This window comes from Crocuta crocuta, unplaced genomic scaffold, assembly GCF_008692635.1.
Source record: "Crocuta crocuta isolate KB4526 unplaced genomic scaffold, BGI_CrCroc_1.0 scaffold107, whole genome shotgun sequence".
Lineage (NCBI taxonomy): Eukaryota > Metazoa > Chordata > Mammalia > Carnivora > Hyaenidae > Crocuta > Crocuta crocuta.
In genome coordinates, this window is record NW_027531877.1 from 1,716,299 (window position 1) to 1,736,869 (window position 20,571).

Sequence of the window (20,571 nt, forward strand, 5' to 3'; positions counted from 1 at the left end):
GACCGCACCCCCAGACTGGACCTACACCCTCCATTTCTGCCTTGTTCCCCAACTGCCCATGATCACATACCCTCTTCGTCTCTGAAAGCGACCCGTGTGGCAATACTCCGGTGTCTTAGCGTGTGTGACTCTTGGGTGGGTGGGAAAAACAATAAAAAGTTATTTCTACCGTGTCGATTATTACAAAGGGGAAGTACAGAGAGCAGCACTGGAAGAGAACACAGAAACTTCCAGTGAGATTGTCTTCATCTCTGTGCCCCTGGCCCTGGCCCCATCTCCACATGCAGAGGCGTGGGGAAAATGGGGGCTGGGAGCCAGGAGACCTAAGTCTGGAAAAGGGTCTCTCCGTTCACTGTGTGTTACCCTTGGCGAGTATTTCCCCTCTCCGTGCCTCAGTTTCCCGGCAGTAAAACGAGGATATCTGCTAGATCATTATTTAAAAACTCCTCCCTGTCGGGTTCTGTCAAATTCTCAATCGTCTCTTGGGTTTCCCACAATACTGGAGAAAAGTCTTACCATCCCGGGCTGCAGGCCCGTACCCGCCACCCCCATTGCCCTGCCCGCGTCCTCGCTGGCGCTGCCCGGGTGTTTCAGAGGGGAAGGGGGTCTCTTTAGGCGAGCCGGGCCTGGGCCTGGGAAGTTGGGGCGCGCCGCGCGCCCAGACAGGTAGGCGCCTTTGCTCGCTCCCGTGCTCTCTCTACGGTTCTCGGAGCCCCTCTGCTAGCCCCCATTCCCCGGGTGGAAGCACCGGTCCGAGCTTCGTGAAGGAGAGAAGAGAGGACCAAGAAGATCTAGGTGAGTGGTGATCTAGATTTTTCTGTCTTTTAAATGGGCCTGCATACTAAGGGCACTGTTGGGAAGCTGCGAAGTTAAAGGGGAAGAGAAAGGAGACCAGGGCAGGCCGTTAGGATAACCCACCACAACCAGATGGATTATTTTGTAGCCCCACCTCTTCCCCCAGCCTGTCACTGACCAGGTCCAGACAGTCAGACTTCAGTACATGTATGCCGGGTCGAGATGAGTGCGCAGGGTGTTTCTGACCGCTTCTCTTACTCAGCTTCTGAACACGCAATAATTGCTTTTGAGGGCTGGCTTCGTCTCCACAAGGATATTTCCCCCAAAGCGGAAGGATTTGAATATTTTTACACAGATAAATAAAATAAAATGTGGTGTCTTCATACCATGGACTGCTATGCAGCACTTAAAAAGCAGAAATCAAGAGCTGCATAAACCAGCATGCCTAAATCACAGAGATATAAATGTTAATGGTCACAGTGAGATGCAAAGTGTACCACGGTGTCATTTAGGTGACTTATTTTAAGTCACATGTCATATTGTAAAATCATGGAAAGAGGACTGTAAAATATATACTAGATTTGTGATCATTTCTGTCTTTGGAAAGTATGAAAGGGGAATTAATCTGGATGAGGGTTAAATGGAAATAATGTTTACCTGTAATTTTTAATACATAAACATGATGAAGCCCAGTGGGTGAAATATAAATAATAGAGCAGAGTGGTGTTTTTCATGCTATTTTCTTTCTTTCCTTGTTTCTGTATGTTTCTCAGCTTACATAGTTCTGTTTTTCAAGTGCAAACAAAATAAATTCTATGCATATGCTGTGGCAATGAATCTAAGCAGTCCCATCCAAGTGGCAACTTTCTCACATCCAAAAGATGACACCTCTTTACCGAGGTGGCCCTAGCTAGCTACTTAGAAAAGCTCACCGACTGCCAGCCCCCAAAGTAGAGGCCAGAGATCAAACAGTGGCATTAGAGAATGAGCATGCAGTTAGTAATCTGATAACTGGACAGCTCAGGGTAGAATCTGAAGTTTTTTCTGTGTTCTTGTACAACATACTGCTCTTTCTCTTACAGTTGCTATGATTAGGGTGTTCATTTCCCTGGTGGTCAGTGTCCTCTTGAGTTCTTGCAGTGAGGCTCACAGAACCCCACAGACTTAGTTCAGGAGGTCAGGATGGGCATGGATTTGGCAGATAAGAGTCCTATAACCCTTCTGGACTGTATGCAGCAGAATGGGAAAGATGTGCATCCATTTTCCTGCCAGAGACAATTTATTTCTTCCTGGATATGAGGGAAAGTTACCTAATTTGGTTATCCCCCTGGGGAGAAAAAGGCAAATACAGTTCTAAATTGGATTGGGTGCATTAGGTACAATGGAGAAACCACCACATACACCTCCCCCTTCCCCAAACATATGTAAAAGTGGTTTCCCCTTGACATATTTCCTTTCTGCTACAAATCACTGGATCTTTGGTGAACCGAACTGTCTGCACATCAGGGTGGAACTCTGAAATGTGGGGAATTACGATAATATTTCTCTCTCTTTTTCTGTCTTGACAACTTGCAAGGTCAATGCTGGGTACATCTTATGCTACAGGAGCCAGGCTGCTTGAGAAAAGCCTGAGGAATATAGAAAAATATAAGAATGACAGGATTTGGGGTGTGGTGTGAAAATTCTGTGTCCTGGGGTTTTACACACAAAATGAAAGAGAATGTGATCCCAGTCTATGGTGTGAAAAATCTCAGCTCGTTAAAATTAATGTTCTCTTTAGGACCAACGCGCTCTAATGTGATCTGCAGTTCAGCCCTCACACTATTCCCCACTTATTCTGGGCTCTAAATGCAGTAATAAAACACACAGAGCACCCCATTCGTTTCTCCCTGGCCCACAGTGAAACACTAAGAACATCTCACTTGCTTCTTCTTCACCCCTTTTTGTCCTGAAATTAACAGCCCTTTGTTTTCTTAACAGAGATACAGAGCAGAGGTCTTTCTGTCTTCCTGATGTCGGTGATCCCCCTGGGCTGGCTCCAGCCACCTGTTACCACCTGCCCCCTCCCATACCATTTAATTGGTTGCTTCCTAATTGCTGACTCTTTCTTTGCTCTCCATTTAATGATTCTTTTTTTAAAGTCCGTAAGGCACTTTGCCAGCAGTTGGCTTTTAGTATGAAAAGTAGCATTTCCTTAATGAGTCTGCCTTCCAAACGAAGGCTTTACTTACATTTTCCTGATGGGAAAATGAGCTTTGCTCCTGGACTCGCTTACGGGCTTCTCAAGTTCTTTTTCAATAACTTATCCTTCGCCCAGGTGTGCTTGGGATACTTTCCTCATTGCTGTCTCTAATCTGTGTTTCTGTCATGTGTGACAAGTCCAAGAGGAAATCCATCAATAGGTGTCAAAAACACATGTAAGGAAATATAGCTACTGTTAAAAATTGTATTCTGTTCTTTGCAATTTATGTGCCAGACATTGTACGAATTGCCTTATAGACATTGTCTCATTAACGATATGCTAGGACTCGTGTTTGTCCCATGCATGAGCTTTGCTCAGGCATACGTAGCTAAAATGAATTGTTAAAACTTGTTTTGTATAAAATCTGGACCTTTACCCTTTATTTTTGGCAGATCTGAGGATCTGGCCCCTGGGCTCATGTTTCCACTTAGTGACAAACTTTTAGATCTGAGAGCAATGACTTCTTTTAGAAGGAGACGGGATTCTCTGTGTCACCAGGGTCCCCACCAGGAACTGATGTCTTACACCTGGTGCAGGGCAGTCACCTGCCTTTCTGCCTGGCTCTTGTAGGCACATGAGCTTGTGATTCCTGAGGAAGGCACTGTTGTTTCCTCCATTTTAGAGACAAGAGGTCAAGTAACTGGCCATTCGTAGCAGCAGTTTTAGAACCAGAACTGTGGGGGTGCCTGGGTGGCTCAAGTAGTTAAGTGGCCGACTTTGGCTCAGGTTGTGATATCACAGTTCGTGAGTTCAAGCCCTGCTTTGGGCTCTGTGCTGACAGCTTAGAGCCTGGAGCCTGCTATGAATTCTGTCTCTCTCTCTCTCTCTCTCTGTCCCCCACTGAAAGTGCTCTATCTCTCAAAAGTGAATAAACGTTTAAAAAATAAAAAAAAGAAACCAGAACTGTGGATACTGTCTCTCCTTATCAATTTCAGGAAAGTATTTAAAAGTAAACAAAGCTTTTTTCAGGGCCTTTTAGCTCTGTTAGCTCTTATATACGTCTTTGAACTTCAGAGAGACCAAGAATCATGGGACGCTTGTACTGTGAAATATTTTTTTTTTAATTTTTTTTTTATGTTTTATTTATTTCTAGGAGAGAGAGAGAGAGAGAGACAGCGTGAGCAGGGGAGGGTCAGAGAGAGAGGGAGTCACAGACTGAAACAGGCTCCAGGCTCTGAGCTGGCAGTCAGCACAGAGCCCGACGCGGGGCTCGAACCCACGAACTGCGAGATCATGACCTAAGCGAAAGTCGGACGCTTAACCGACTAAGCCACCCAGGCGCCCCTGTGAAATACTTTTTTATGTATTGTCTCAAATCACATTTAATTTGCCTTTGAGAAGAGGACCATCATTATCTTCAAGTTCCGGGGAAGGAGGAAAAAAACTGCATTTAGTGAAGTTTAACAATTTGCTGGTGCGGTAAGGCCTAAACTCAGACCTTGTTCTTTTCACATTGTAGTACCTTCCAAGGTAGGAGGAAAGAGGTGGGGAATGTATTTTTATGACCAAAAATATTAAAGTTGTTGATCAAACATCAAAAAAGCAATTTTAAGCCAATATATTTTCTCAAAAATATGCAGAGTCACAATAGAATATTAATTTTAATTTGTGCTTGTTAAATAAAGCATGGTTGACCACATTTTAAACTTGTTTTCATACTTAGAGAAATATTTTGCTTTCTTTGGTCTTTGTAAGTCTGGGCCCACTACTGATGAGGCCATGTGGTGAGTTCTCCCAGATGCCTAACGTTCTGTTGCTTGTAAAATTATCAAGTTTCAATCACAAAAAAATTCTGCTGTAGGGGTACAGATTAGACTAATATTGCAGCCACAGTTCTGTGCTCAGGGTGCCTAGATTCTTAAGGATATATTGTAAGGATGCCATTTCTTTTTCTCTCCCAGGTATCAAGCTCAGGCTTCCAGACCTCTTCGGAATGAAGATGAATGTTTCTGCCAGGACAGTGTAACTGAAGGAGCCAGGTCTGGGCATACTTGACCATGGGAGCCAACACCTCAAGCAAACCACCAGTGTTTGACGAAAACGAGGATGGTAAGAAATATGTGATAACTGTATATAAAATATACAACTTTGCAGAATTCAAATATAAACACCTTGTTTCGTAAGTAAATCACAGTGTCATTTAAAAAGAGAGAGAGAGAGAGAGAGAAGCACAAGAGTAAGCCTGAGGATCTTATAAACTAATATTACCTTCCACTTTCTATGGGACCTTGGGCAGTTTTCTTAATCATGACTATACCAATATCCTTGTCCAAAGGGAGCTGTGGTTGGGCACATGGTGGACAGAAGACCCAGAAATTAAAAGATTTGTTGTTCTCTATGCGGTTTCCTTAACAGCTGAAGTTACCCCTCCTGCTAGTTGTTATGGAAAATTTCTTCTGTTACCAAATTGCTGCTGAATGATAATCAATACTCATAATATTATAGAGTGGAGTCATGTAAGTACGAGCCTTCCGAGCTTCTAACTGGCATGCTTCAGGGTCCTAGGCAAATCTCACAATGCTAGATCCTAGGAAAATCAGTCAGTATTAGTGGAATAAAGGGTCACTTTCAAGGTCGGGCTTAGCAAGAAAAGAAATGAAAGCAAGGGTTTTCCTGATTCTTCTGCCATCTCACTGGGAGGTGTGCCAGAAGAAGGCATGGGCCACGCCCTGTCCCTCTCCCTTCCTAGACGAGACAGCCTTGTCGGTAGATGCATGGTGGCAGCTACTTATAGGGCAGCTGGAAAAAAGGCAGTCCTGGGTCCCAGCTAGTAAGCTGTTCAGGCCTCTCAGAAGGAAGGAGTTCTGCTAATCAGACTACAAAGGACAAGAACAGTGAACTGAAATTCAGGAGTTCTGAGCGCCGGTCCTACTCCAAGCTCCCTGTGAGGTTCTAGAAGTTTATTTACTCACTCTATCTTCAATTTCCTCATCAATAAAATGAGAGGATAGGGTCACCTTGAAGGTTGTTTTGAACTCAGAAAGTTTAGTTTTGAGATCCTAAAGCCACTTGGCAAAAACGACGAAGTGGCATCTAAGTCAGCGAGGAGAGTTTATTGTGTTAGAAAGTAAATTTGTTTGCTTAAACAGAAACTGCAAATAACAGTGGCTTAAACAAGATGGACACGTTTCTCTTTCTCCTGTAACAACATAGGCACGATAATGCAGACGCCGTGTGGCTACAGAGGGCTATGAACTTCGGCTCCAATAAAGCCTGCTTCTTTCCTTTTCTTCCTTTCCCTCGAGTGCCACTCTCACCCTCCTGCCTAGGGACAGCTCCCCATCCTTCTGCATTCCAGCCAGAGGGAAGGGGTAAAGTAGGGAGACTGAGCCCACTCCTTTAAATCACGTGATCTGGCGGCTGCCTAGTGCTTTGGTGTACGTAAGCATACCGAGTTACAAGGAGACTGAGAAATTTAGTTTGTTAACTTATGTGGCCATGAACCTTCTAAAATTAAGTTCTGAACTGAGGGTTGCTAGAGGGTGTGGGGTGGGAGGATGGGCTAAATAGGTGATGGGCATTGAGGAGGGCACTTGCTGGGATGAGCACTGGGTGCCTTATATAAGTGATGAATGACTACACTTTCTACTCCTGAAAGCAGTACTACACTGTACGTTGACTAACTTGAATTTAAGTTAAAAAAAAGATAAATAAATAAATAAAAATAAGCTCTCTTTTGTCACACAAGAAGGTCTGAACTACCTGTCTGCCATAGTCAGGGGACAACGAGAAGCCTGCTACAATCTTAATTTTTGAGTCTGTGGATGGACCTGTCGGTTTTTTTAAAATTTATTTTTGTACTGTTTATTTTGAGAGAGAGATGTGTGTGCACACGTGAGGTAGAGAGACAGAATCCCAAACAGGTTCCGCACCATCAGTGCAGAGCCTGATGACGTGAGGCTCCATCTCATGAATCCTGACATCGTGACCTGAGCTGAAATCAAGAGTCAGATGCTTAATTGACCTGAGCTCCTAGAAGGATCCTTTTAAACACGAATATCTAACTGCCCAGGGTGTCCTGTTCCCAGCCACTCACTATTAATTTAGAAGTGCATCATTCCTACCTGTACAAAGTATTGCATGGCAATCCTTAATTATACACTCAGAAAATGGTCTTCATAAACATCATCCCGTGCTTATTTCTGAGGCCTTGCTTTATCAAGTAGTTAAGGCAAAGATCTAAAGACCCATGGGGCACCTGGGTGGCTCAGTGGGTTAAGCATCTGTCTTCAGCTCAGGTCATGATTTCATGGTTCATGAGTTCAAGCCCCGCCTCGGGCTTTGTGCTGACAGCTCAGAGCCTGGAGCCTGCTTCGGATTCTGTGCCCCCCTCTCTCTCTGCCCCTGCCTTGCTTATGCTCTTTCTCAAAAATAAATATTTAAAAAATGTATTTAAAAAGAAAAAGATCTAAAGACCTGGTATGTTAATTGATTTTTCTACGAAAAGACAAGTAGGCTTAGATTTCACTTGTTTGGCTCACTGTGTTCCCTATGTGATGCATGAGGCCTCAGAGAATAGGAAGGAGAGGCCAGATTCATGTTTGTAACTTGGGAGGGATATGTGTCACTTTAAGGTATTAGGATAGCATTATAGTGAGAAAACACAGAGATGTCTAAATTTTCTTCAGTTGAGCCAGCCTTTCTTTTCATGGGGTGCCCCAAAGATCTAGAGACCCAAAGGATTGAGGCAAATGGGAAATAAGATACCACTTTGTAAGTACCTTTAGGGGAGTCTGGAGTAACTAAATGGGGGTAAAGTTTGGCCTAAGGAGGAAGTGGGTCTGTCTTAACCTCCTGGCGGACACCCCGTTTTAGTTGTCCAGCCCTCAGCCCCATAAAGAGAAAAGCAGAGCACAGCAGCACGTCTGTGCTCCCGAAGAGTGAGGCTATGAGTCTGTTTACCCACACGGTTGCAAAGCAGAAGTAGACAGGCAGACCTACGTACGACGAGCCTGTCACTGCTGGACAGGAGGAAAAGAGCTGGAAAGAGGGTGGCCCTGGCCCTTGGGGAGCTCATGCTCTAATGGGGGAAGGCCAGCGATGAACAATGAAACAAATACATAAACCAGATACCTTGAGACAGTGTTAAAGCGCCACCAAGGAAATGACTCCGTGATCTTTCAGAGAGGGACTGGTGATGACAGAGAGACCACTTGAAATAGAGTGTGCTCAGGGTTGGCCTTTCTGAGGAGGGGCATCTGAGGTGAAGCCTGAAAGATGAGAAGAAGCCATTCATGCAATGACATGAGAAGAATAGGTCAAGCACAGGAAAACCAAGTTTAGAGTCCAAATAACGACAAAATCAGAAATGAATAGTTGCCTATACTCTAACATTCGGGAGTTTTGTATGTTATGTAAAGGGACGGTATTTAATTGCCATATTACCTTGTTTGTTTGTAAGACACTGAGTTTGGGGAGGGAAAGTAGGACATTCTGAGCACTGAGCTTCTTATTTTTATCAGTAAATCCTATAAATTTGATTTGGCTCCTTTCATAGCTCTATACTGAGCACAAGGTAAAATGTTATTTGACTGCTCTAAAGCTTCTGACCAGGAAAGAAAAACAACAAAAAGCACTGGCTAATCAAAGAACATCCATGCCTACCTCATTTTTTATCTCCTTATTTTTACACAAATAATCAAACTGGGCCAGAATGTAGGACACTTAAATGAGCCAATTTAATTATTTTAAAAATACTGCGGAAAAGAATCCCAACCTGCAGTGAAAAAGCATTTAATATTTCCTTCAAAGTGTTTGCTGTTCGCAATATATAGGTTTGAGAAGAGAGTTTGAACCAATTTTCCCAAATAATATTTCAAGATTTCTCCTGCTAAATAAACCAGTGTTTGGTTCACTTTGAGCCAAACGAAGGACTCGGATGTTACCTGATGTCCTGTCTGGTGTAATAAGTTGTTCTTGATAGAATTCATTCCAAAACTTTGTATTTCCTCTTTTCCATCTGATGGTGATCTTGAGACAGTCATTCTATTAGTTTTTTTATCTTGATGTTTGTTTGGTGAAAACAAAGTACAAGATTTATAATGCTAGTGAATAGCATAAAATCTGCTTATCTCATTCCTGTTACCTTTTGCAAAGTAGATCTCAGATTATACTCTTTTTTGTTTTGTGGCCTACCTTTTATATTTTAGTGCAAATCTAAGCCCTAACTTCTTTTTCAGCTTCAAAATATGCATAATAATGGAGCACTTGGGTGACTCAGTGGGTTAAGCATGTACTTCGGCTCAGGTCATGATCTCACAGCTTGTGAGTTCAAGCCCCTTGTCCAGCTCTGTCCTGACAGTTCAGCGCCTGGAGCCTCTTCAGATTCAGTGTCTCCCTCTCTCTGTGACCCTCCCCAGCTCGCTTGCTCACTCTCTCTCTCTCAAAAACCAGACCTTAAAAAATTTTTTTTTAAATAAAATATGTACCATTTTAACTATTTTTAAATGTACATTTGGTAACATTAAGTATATTCACATTTTTGGCCAACCATTACCATCAACTAGCTGGAGAATTCTTTCATCTCCCCAAACTGAAATCTGGTAGCCATTAAACATTAACACCCCTTTCACTCTCCCCTGACCCCCTGGCACCCCAGTCCTTGGCAACCATCATTCTACTTTATGTCTCTATAAATTTGACTATTCCAGGTACCTTATATAAGTGGGGCCATGTAATATTTGTCCTTTGGGGTCTGGTTTATTTCACTTAGCATCATGTTTTAAAGATTTACCCATATTCTAGCATTTATCAGAATTCCATTCCTTTTGAAGGCTGAATAATATTCCATGACTTGTATACAGCACGTTTTGTTCATTCTTGTTTTATCAGTGGACATTTGTTTTTTTCTACCTTTGACTATTGTAGCTGTTAACATAGGTGTACAAATATCTGTTCGAGCTCCTGTTTCCAATTTTTCCAGATATGTACTTAGAAGTGGAATTGCTGGATGATACGGTAATTCTTTAATTTCAGAGGAAATGTTACACTGGCCTCAACCTAATTATGTTTTGTGTTTTGTGAGAAGAGGCAACCTGGCATAGTGGGAGAAAGCATGAGTTCCACTAATGGAAGGACATATATACGGGTTTCAATCTCAGCAGTGCCACAGACTAGCAATCTGGGTGCTTCTATGAGAAAAATCAAAGGAGATATAGTCTGATTGCCCATCATCAAATACAAGAGTCAGTTTGACTAATTGACTAATTAGGGGACTTGAAATACCATTGAAAAAAGTCCCCAAACCTAAATAATTTCTAGTGAGTCCATTTGGGAAAAAGCCCTTCTATTCTGCAAGTGAATGAATCCGTGGAAGCCTTAGTTTCTTCATATGTCAAATGCAAGTAATGACTGGGGCTACTTCACTGGGGTCATTGTGAGCTTATAATAGAATAATGCAAGTAAAACACTTAGTGAGGTGTCTCCTATAAAGTAAGCACCTGATTAATGCTAGTTATACTATTATTTATTAGCACTGAGGCTCTTAGCGTGCAGTACTTCCGCTTCTGAAAGAACCAAAATTGATTAAATGCAGCTGTGTAAATGCCACAGTTAATACGACCTATTGACAATTCTGTCAATGGAACTGGACTGACAGAATGGCAGATTTTATGGATATTGTGAAAACCTATAAAATTTATTAAAAAGAAGCCAAGTTATTGACTTCACAAAACCTTAATCTCATCTGGTTTCCCTTTCATCCCTCCCCTGGGGTGACTGTATTTTCCTTTAAGGCAAAATCAAAAACTCAGTAGGCCGAAAAATCAATCAACTGTACTTTTTCTGATTTAAATTCAAAGTTATTTAAGTAATCCCATTTGATCAACAGCCACAGCCACAAATGACCCCCCGTCCCCACTCACCCCAGCTACCACTGAGAAATACCAATATAAAAAGACACGTAAGTTTTCTGAAAGTTCAGAAGAGGTTTGCAGGTGATACTTTTTAACGTTTATAACCTCTTTTTCTTTAAATCGGTTTTATCTCCTCTGTCTGAATATAGTGTTTTTTGTTTTGATTTGCTTTGGCTTTTACTTATTTATTCTTTGCTTGTTCATTTTATTAGAAATACCAATATTTAAAATGTCCAGTCATTGAGGTTTTCAAGGTGGTTTAGAAAAAGGAACTCTTTAATAACAGGAGGAAGTGAACTGGTTTTATAATCAGGGTCTAGGCAACAGGAGAGGATCTTGCAGTCGTTGTAAATAGTACGTGTTTCTGAGCGTGTACAAACAATGTAGAGGTGGTGAAATTCAGTTAGCAGAGCCAGGAGACCACTTTCTTCCAAAGTGCTGTAACTAAGAAAAGTTGGCTTTAGGTTAAAAGCTGCTACGAAGAGTTCATCAGTACCCCGAGTTTGCAGGGAGAGCCAACTTATTGCATTCTTCTTTGGACTTGCTGAAAACTTGGTGTTCTACTTTCAGTTGGCAACACTTGTCTCCTAGGATATGTGACCGGTTCCAGTTTTCCTACATCTTTTTTGGTGGCAGAGGCAGTGGGGCCTTCAAAATGTTGGGCCAAAAAAAAAAAATGACCACAGATTTGCAATCCAAAAGAAATGGGGGGTTACTGAATTGATTCCAGCAAGAAGGACTTTGAAAATCTCCTCTGTTATTGTAATGTCTCTGTGCCCAACTGGATAGGCAAATGAATTTCAGACTTTCCCCTTTCAAACGTGAGTAATGTTGTCTTATATTATTTACTGTTTTGTATGACAACGATTGAGAAAGTAGAAGGAAAATTTCTCTAACAAGAATTGGCTTCTTAAAAACATAAGGCATCTTAGAGTCTAACCTTTAGTTAAAGCATTTGTCATAATAACCTCGGCTCCAGCAGTTTATAAGAACAGGCAGTTATGAGGGCTTTATTTCCCCCATTCCAAGAGATTGGAGAGGGGCGCCTGGGTAGCTCAGTTGGTTAAGCATCCGACTCTTGATCAGCTCAGGTCATGAACTCACAGTTCTTGAGTTCAAGATCAGTGTTGGGCTCTGGAGTGACAGTGTGGAGTCTGCTTGAGAGTGTCTCTCTCTGCCCCTCCCTCTCTCCTTCTCCCTGTCTCTCAAAATAAATAAATAAAGTTAAAAAAAGAGTCAGGGAGAAATCAGACATCCAAGAAAAAAGGACCTCCAAGATGGAGCTAGTGCTTTCAGTTTATATGTTTACTGAGCAGTAAGTTACGAATACATGTTTAAGAGGATCCACTCAAGCAAATGTAGTCAGGTTATATCTGGCCTTCAGAGATTCACAATGTTTATGAGCATGTTAAAGACTCTAAAGGCCTATAATGTTGAAATCTCAGTATTCTTATATTTTTCAAACTTAATTCAACATGAGATTATTTTTGTAGAAAATCTTTTAAGACGTTGTGGCACATAATATTCTGTGCATGTCATTCTGGGAAATTAAAGGTCATGATCCTATCTGCTCTTTTTTATTTTGGAAACATGGTTTCTTGCCAATGATTTCCTTCCTCTCTTGTAATGGCAGTAGATGACGACGTGTGAAATCTCTATGGCTGAACATGTTTATGTTCCATGGGTTTAGTCACCCTGAGTTCTTCATGTAACACAATGCACGTTTACTCAGGTCATTGAGTTAAACACTAGGTAGCTCTGTTTAGCTCTGGGATGGTGGATGTTTCCAGTCCAAGTAGGAGTGAGATTTGGAGATACTTCACGTCTTCTTGATTGCTTTTTTAAAGTAAAGAATATTCTGGCTCAAAGTGTCTTATGAATAAATTATGGTGAAGGAGTGACTTAGTAGTAAGTAACACTCAAAGAATACTAACTTTCTGTATTATCCAAAGTTATAGACATTTTTAGTTTTCTTCTTGACACTACCTGGGTTGGAAAACTAGATCTGTAAGCTGGCTTCTGTATTCAGACCATGTGAACTCCAAGCCTACTGTCTTTAATGACAGACGCAGTGAAGGAGCATCCAGCATCTGCTGTATGGCCTGGCAGGTGCCAACTCAACGACAGTGACCAGTGGTAGTTATGAATTCACCAATTCAGGTTGTATGAATTATACAGGGGCTTCAAGTATGCATTGCTATGTGACCAGTCATGGAAATTTCATTTGGAAAGAGACGCAAAAAGCCAATAATGGAATGATACTCTTGTTAAATTAGGACAGGAAGCCCTGTTTCTATGGTGAAAAAATGGAAAAACTTACGATTATAGATTTTGAATTCAATAGACCAGCACATGCCCTTATTATTGTTTTTTTTGCCTCTTACACTATTTCTTCTTTCCTTTCTGGAGTCATCTTCGCAGTAAAATAAGTCATGCTAACCTTGTTTTATACTCAAGTAGCCTGTATTTTTTACTTCTGAGAAATACTTCACATAAGGGTTGGCATACTTTTTGTGTGCTGGGCCAAATAGTAAATATTTTACACTTTGCAGTTCAGACAGTCTCTGTCATAACTACTCAACTCTGCCACTGTAGCATGAAAGTAGCCACAGATAATGAGAAAACAAATGAAGGTGGCTCCCTTCCAGTAACATTTTATTTATGGGCCCTGTAATTTGAATTTCACATCATTTTCACTTGTCACAAAATATTCTTTTTATTTTTCTTCCAAGCATTTAAAAATACAAAAGCCATTCTTAGCTTATGAGCCATGTAAATAGATGGTGGGTTGGGTTTGGCCTGCAGGCCATATTAAGCTAACCCCTAATCCAGAGCATCCGACAGACATACATTCATATGTGCTGGGGGACCCCCCAGCATCCATCTGTAGCCCTCTAGCCTTAAACTGAGAAGCCAGAAAATGATATAGATATCTGTTCTCTGTCAACGCTTAAAGTCATTCTTCACCATCTCTCTTTTGGTTGATCATTATGAGCCAATGGAAATACTTGGGCCAATAAATCTACTGTTTTAGTGGATAAAAATACATTATTTTTATAATACACATTATCTGATAACCATACAGACTGGGTCTAAACAAAGGGGTACCAGCCTGTAATTCATCTGCAATATTACTAAATAGAATTTATTTTCTACTAGGGGCACTTATCCAGCTAGGGGGCATCCAACAATAGATCACCCCCATTCAACCCCACTGTTCTACTTTCCCATTTGTTCTGAGGAAATAGCCCATGTATTTTTTATTTCTGAGCATCTTCATGAATTGGGGTTCAGGCAGCAGGAAAAGAAGCTGTTGGTGCCCATTGCTTGGTTTTGGCACCAGTAATGGGTGTCAGTAAATCCCAGACTCCCTGGGGCACAGAGTTTCATAAAAAGGAAGTGCTGACTATGCAAACAGATGCCATCAGTTGGCCTCGGAGGCTGCTTCTCTGGAGAAAGTCCAAATATATCCTTAAAGGACCTGCCAAGCTCCACATGTATTAGTGGCAACCATTTGCTGCCAGCCATTTGGGATGATAAAGGGCTAGTGAGCTCACTAAGTTAACTTCATTGGGGATCGTAAGTGATATGCTCTGGTGCTGACCTTCAACTTTAACTAGTTTCATAGTGTCAGAGAATTACAGGCTAAACTGGTGACTCCCAGACACCCTCTGTGGACAAATGCCAACCTACGGCAATGCTTTTCTTAGTCTGTGGTAAAAGGAAAAAAATGAGGGCCATGTAGTAAGCTTCTCATAAAGCAAGTACTACTAAAAATCTCACTTCTGGGGCACCCAGGTGGCTCAGTCAGTTGAGTGTCAGACTCTTGATTTCAGCTCAGGTTGGGATCCCAAGGTTGTAGGATCCAGCCCCACATTGGGCTCTGTGCTGAGTGTGGAGCCTGCCTAAGATTCATTCTCTCTCTCTCTCTCTCTCCCTCTCTCTCTCCCCCTACCACCTCTGCTCCACTCACATGCTTACATACTCTCTCTCGCTAAATTAAAAAGAAATTTCAGTTCTAATATTACATTCTTTCTTGTGTGTGTTTAGTATTTAAGGATTGTGGAAATAGAACTTTTTTCACAGTGAGACTCTTTTCACAAGTCACAGTGAAATGACTTGCCTCTCCAATCCCCAGTGTTCTCATCTGCAAATGGCAGCTAATGATTACATCTGCCTCATACAATTTTTGTGGGAATAAATAGAGACTATCCATAAAAAGTGTTTAGCATAATGACTGCCACATAGTAGTCATTCAAAAAATGTTATTAATACCATTATCAAAATCACTAGGTTTTAAATGTTCTTATGTGGCAAATAAATAAATAAAAGCTACCCAATGTTGGTTTTTCTTTTCTCCTCTCACTTTTTTTAGAGTGATGGGATTTTCTGATCTGTAAAATTCAAATGTATAATTATATAATTTTCAGTAAGTTCTCGGTAGATAACCTGCATGGCTGAAATGAAAAAAAAATTAACCTATTTTAATTAGGACAAGGATTTTTCGGTGGAAGATAATGGTGCCTGGGCCACTACAGTGGAAAGGGAGATGGAAAGCTGCCAATTTATTCAACATTTATTTTCCATATAAAATAATTGCAACTCATTGATGGTTGGAATGTGGAATAAGAGGAAAGAACAAAATAATTAATTCTAGGTGTTTACTGGAGTAGACAGGCAGATGGCTGGAACACTTGGCTGAGATGAAGGTAGGGCACTGAGCAGTTGGGACATGTTCAGACATAGTCAAGAGTTCTTGTTTGGGGGTGCTTGCGTGGTTCAGTCAGTTAAGTGTCTGACTCTTGCTTCCAGCTCAGGTCATGATCTAAAGTTCATGAGACTGAACCTCGTGTCGGGGTGGGCTCTGTGCTGACAGCATGGAGCCTGGTTGGGCTTGTCTCCATGACCCTCCCCTGCTTGCTCTCTCTCTCTCTCTCTCTCTCTCTCAAAAATAAATAAACATTTTTTAGGAAAAAAAAAAGAGCTCTTGTCTGTGTGCATAAAGTGACGGGGAGACTCTAAATGATGGTGTTAGGTAGGACACTGGGACTGAATGGCCAGAGGTGACTAGGAAAGAATGGTCTAACGATCTCAAGATATGGTTTTTAGTCCTATGGGGACTGATGAGTCTGGACTGGAAGAAGGTATGGAAACAAAGGAGGAGTGGAATCCCATTACCAAGAAGTCATGCACAGGAAAGCCATCCAGCTAAGAAAAATGAGAAGCAGCAGCTAGTGAGGAATGAAAAAGCATTTGTTCTGAAATTTAAGAGAAGAGTAATTCCTAGCACCTGGGTGGCTCAGTTGGTTAAGCATATGACTTCAGCTCAGGTCACGATCTTGCAGTTCATGAGTTCGAGCCCTGCGTCAGGCTCTGTGATGACAGCTTGGAGCCTAGGGCCTGCTTTGGATTCTGTATCTCCCTCTCTTTCTCTCCTTCTCCACTGCTGGCTCTCTCTCTCTCTCTCTCTCTCAAAAATAACTAGACAGTAAAAAAAAATATTTTTAAGTGAGAAGAGTATTTCAAGAAAGAAGGAGTACTAACTTCTGTTGAATGGTCTGTTGAATGTGGGGGTGAGGAAAGTAAGAAATACCTGATCAGGCAACCAGGAGGAGACTGAGGACAGACAACAGCTGTTTGTTGGGGACATGCAGAGACGTGAGGATATAGGCAAAGGAAGTGTCATCAGTGCTTTCAACAAGTTTGGTCTAAAGGGGAACAGAGAAATGAGCCAATAACTGAAGCTGAATATGATGTTAAGGCAGAAATATTTAAGGGGAGATACTAGACTGAGGCTCCAAGTCGAAGCTGTCTACCAATATAGAGGGAAGAAATGAGGAAATCATGTGAGCAGTTACCAGGGCTGGCTCCACCCAAGAGGAACACTTGGACCATAATGCCCTGCAGTTGCTGTCTCCAAACTCTTCCTAATTTTATCTCTGGATTTGTATTTGTGAGGTCTGATGGGATGATGGCTCATACCACGGGGGTTTGGAGGCTTGTCTCCCAGGCTGCTCCCTCCCTAGGAAGTGTTCTAGGTTGGTCGATCCCAGTGCTGCCTAGCCCATGCTTCTGGTAACATCGTTCCAATCTCTATCTTCACATGATCTCTGTCTCTGTGCAAGTTTCTCTCTTCTTACCAGGACACCAGTCATATTGGATTAAGAGACCACTGAATCCATACAGAATTTCATATAATCTCATCTTAACTTAACCAATTCTATTTGCAACAACATCATTCCCAAATAAGATCACATTCTGAGGTACTAAGGTAATAACATCAACCTATCATTTTGGGATTGCACAACTCATAACCAATACCCTTGATTTGTTACTAACTCTATGATCCTGAGCAAGTTATCTACTCTCTTGAAGTCTCAGCATTTTATTTCAGTTTGGGGGCTAATAAGGATTATATGAAAGAATGCAGGTAAAATGCCTAAAGTGTCTACTTTATATTACTTCATTTACTAAGCATCGGAAAGTGCTAGCAGAATATCATTAGATTTGTGATGTGGGTTTCTACATAGGGTTTTATGTTAGGTTTCGGATTTAGAGTATGATAAACTCCTTAATTTAAAATATACTGTTAACATGGGATCCACAAATAGGATTCTGAGGAAGCCTGTAATTTATACCCAGAGTAGTTTGTATATTTGCATTATTCTCTTTCCTGGGAAAGGGGTCATGTATTTACCAAAGAAGTCCCTGCCCTCCCCTCACATCTAGGAATGCAGCTACATTCATTTTCAGCAGTTCATGATACTCTGGGGGTAGGAGGTGGGTAAGAGAGACCAGTGCTTCAGAGCGCTTTTCCAGCATGGTACTTGTCTTAGGTGATCCCAGATTGAGGGCAGAGTATCACCACTGTGATGTACAGAGCAGAGAACTGAAACTCACCAAGTTTAGAAGACCTGCCCATGTTTACACATCTAGGAAGAGGCACAGCTGAACCCTCACTTCGCAGAACCCTCATCTGCCTCCAAAGCCCAAGGACCAAGGACCATGTTTGGCATTTGCAAAGTCTTTGCTCAGCCTCTTGTAGTTTAATCTTAAAGTAATTTTGAGACATGAGTGAGAAAGCAGTCATCATCCCTTACTTGGATAAGAATATGGGTCTAATTGGTTTTAAAAAAAAAAACACTAGCCAAAGTCACCAAGCCAGCAGGTTGTAAGGAGAGATGGCTGTCTCTGGCTGCTAGTGTTAAGTTCTTTCGGTGGGGGAGAGGGAGGAGCACTCTTGTTTATTGAGCACCCACTATATTCTTGATATAGTCCCAGTATATATTATCTCATTTAATCCCTACCATAGCCCTGTATGGTAAGTGTCATTATATCTATCTTATGGATGAGGAAAAAACACAAGCAAGACAAGCACTTTCCTTCCATTCCCCCAAGAACCGGAAGTGCTGTGTGTCTCTAGAAGGATAGGTGAAGCACGTGGTCTAAAATAAGGAAGACTTTGGGGCCCCCAGGTGGCTCAGTCAGTTGAGCGTCCGGCTCCGGCTCAGGTCATGATCTCATGGTTTGTGGGTTTGAGCCTGGTCAGGCTCTGTGCTGACAGCTCAGAGCCTGGAGCCTGCTTCAGATTCTGTGTCTCTCTCTCTCTCTGCCCCTCCCCTGCTCATGCTGTCTCTCTGTCTCTCTCAAGAATAAATAAACATTAAAAAATTTTTAAAAATAAAAAAAATAAAATAAGGAAGATTGTTTGGGTAGCTGTATAAAAATCAGTCCTGTCCCTTCTACTACTTTGTCAAAAGAAAAAGAAAATTACTAGTCCCCTCCATCCCACACTGTGTTTATCCTCTGAAGAGGAGGGTCTCCTAACTGGGGAGACCAGGAACACCGAGGGCAGAGGTGCTTTGTGGAAAATGGAGGGATCTGGGGTGCCTGGGTGGCTCAGTCGGTTAAGTGTCCGACTTCGGTTCAGGTCATGATCACACAGTTCGTGGGTTCAAGCCCCCCAGAGTCTGCTTCAGATTCTGTATCTCCCTCTCTCTCTGACCCTCCCCTGCTCATGCTGTTTCTCGTTCTCAGAAATAAACAAAAGATTAAAAAAAAAAAAGGAAATGGAGCGATCAGTCAGGTACATGACCACATACTGCATGCTCAGACCCTCTTCCCCCATTTGGCTCTGATAACACTGGCAGCTGTGGGCTCACTCTCTAGACAAGAAGATAATAGAGGTTTTTTTCCTGGAGATTTTGGCCAACCTAAGAAGGAAGACCTACAGTTATCAACATGGGAGTTTTTCAGCTCAGCATCCTAGCCGTAGCTCTCGAGAGTGAAGCTCGCATTGACAAGACCCACGCACATAGTCAGAATTTCCAAATGGGAGTCTAGGTCCCCACACTTAAATATGACCAGATAACCAAGGGTTTTCAAACACATGGGAAAGGCTTCTAACAGAAGACATAAAAATCCAACTTAAGGAAAAGTATCAGAGAGATGTTAAAATATAACAACTATTTTTAATAGAAAAATAATATACTAAGGAAGCAACATTCAGAGAGCAAAAACTAGCTTTAGGGAAAAAAATTGCAGTATGAGTGGAGAGATTCAAAGGTTTAGAAGATAAATGTAAAGAAGTTTTCCAGAATGAGTAAACAGAGATAGAAAAAATCAGGGTCAATAAAAGAAAATTTAAAGGCCAGTCTAGGAGTTCTAGTTTCTAAATAATGAAAGGTTCAAAAAGAGGGAAAGAATGGAGGATAGCATCCTACTTAATTTAAAGAAAAAAAGAAGAGCCCTGAACTTAAGAACACATGTGTCCAGAATGGATAAGCCAATTTAGTGCCCAGAACAATGAATTAAAAACAGCTGTATCTTCATCAACTTTCAAAACATTCAATACAACTGTACAATCCTGTAAGTTTCCAGAAAGAAAACTGTGGCATCAAAGGATCAGGCATCAAAATAACTTTAGACTTCTCAGCAGTGACACATAAAACTAGAAATAAAGGAGAGCAAGGCCTTCAAAATTCTAAAGGAGGATAATTTCCAACCTAGAATGCAATGCTCAGTCGAACTCTCAATGGAGTGTGAGTAGAATAAAAATTGTTTTCATATAGGCTGGTCTTCAAAAATTAACCTCCGTACAAGCTTTCTTACAAAGCTGTTGGGGGATGTATTCCACAAACACAAAGGAGTAAAGCAAGAAGGAGGACAGTGCGTGCAAGAAGCAGGGAATCCATCACTAAAAAGGAGTGGAGCACACCCCTGGGATGATGGTCAAGGAGAATCCAGGATGACAGGTGTAAAACAAGAGAGACTGGTAGTCCAGAAGCAGATGGGCCAGAGGGCTCTGGGAGAGACATTTTCAGGAAGATGGTAATGTGGCCGATGCTCCCAAACACGTTCAAGGGGAATGTAGACAACAAGAGAAGAGTTGGAAATTGAATTAGGAAAAAGGATACAGGAAACTGAACACATGTATACACAAGACTATTATTAACTGCAGAGGAAATAAAAATTGCACGAAGGGAAAACTAATCATAGTTTATGATGCAAGTGCCTGTACCATTTCCAGACTCATAATGCAGAATCCTAAATGCTAATTTAATTGAAATTATTCTATCAAATACAGCTGCCCTGGAAAAATGGGCTCATGTTGTGATGAGACCCTAAGAGTAGAGAGCTAAATCTTGGAGATTTAATAAGTAATGCCTAAAACTCCAAAGA

At 41.6% G+C, this 20,571-nt stretch overlaps 1 protein-coding gene across 1 annotated transcript in view; it reads left to right on the top strand.

Moving 5' to 3' along the window:
* Positions 1-720: 720 nt before the first annotated feature.
* STK32A (serine/threonine kinase 32A) overlaps positions 721-20,571 on the top strand; it is a 121,381-nt gene continuing 101,530 nt past the window's right edge. The window contains exons 1-2 of the mRNA XM_077772995.1: positions 721-795; positions 4,939-5,086. Of these exons, the coding sequence (XP_077629121.1) occupies positions 5,035-5,086 (52 nt within the window). The 5' untranslated portion in view covers positions 721-795; positions 4,939-5,034. The remainder of the gene's footprint in view (positions 796-4,938; positions 5,087-20,571) is intronic.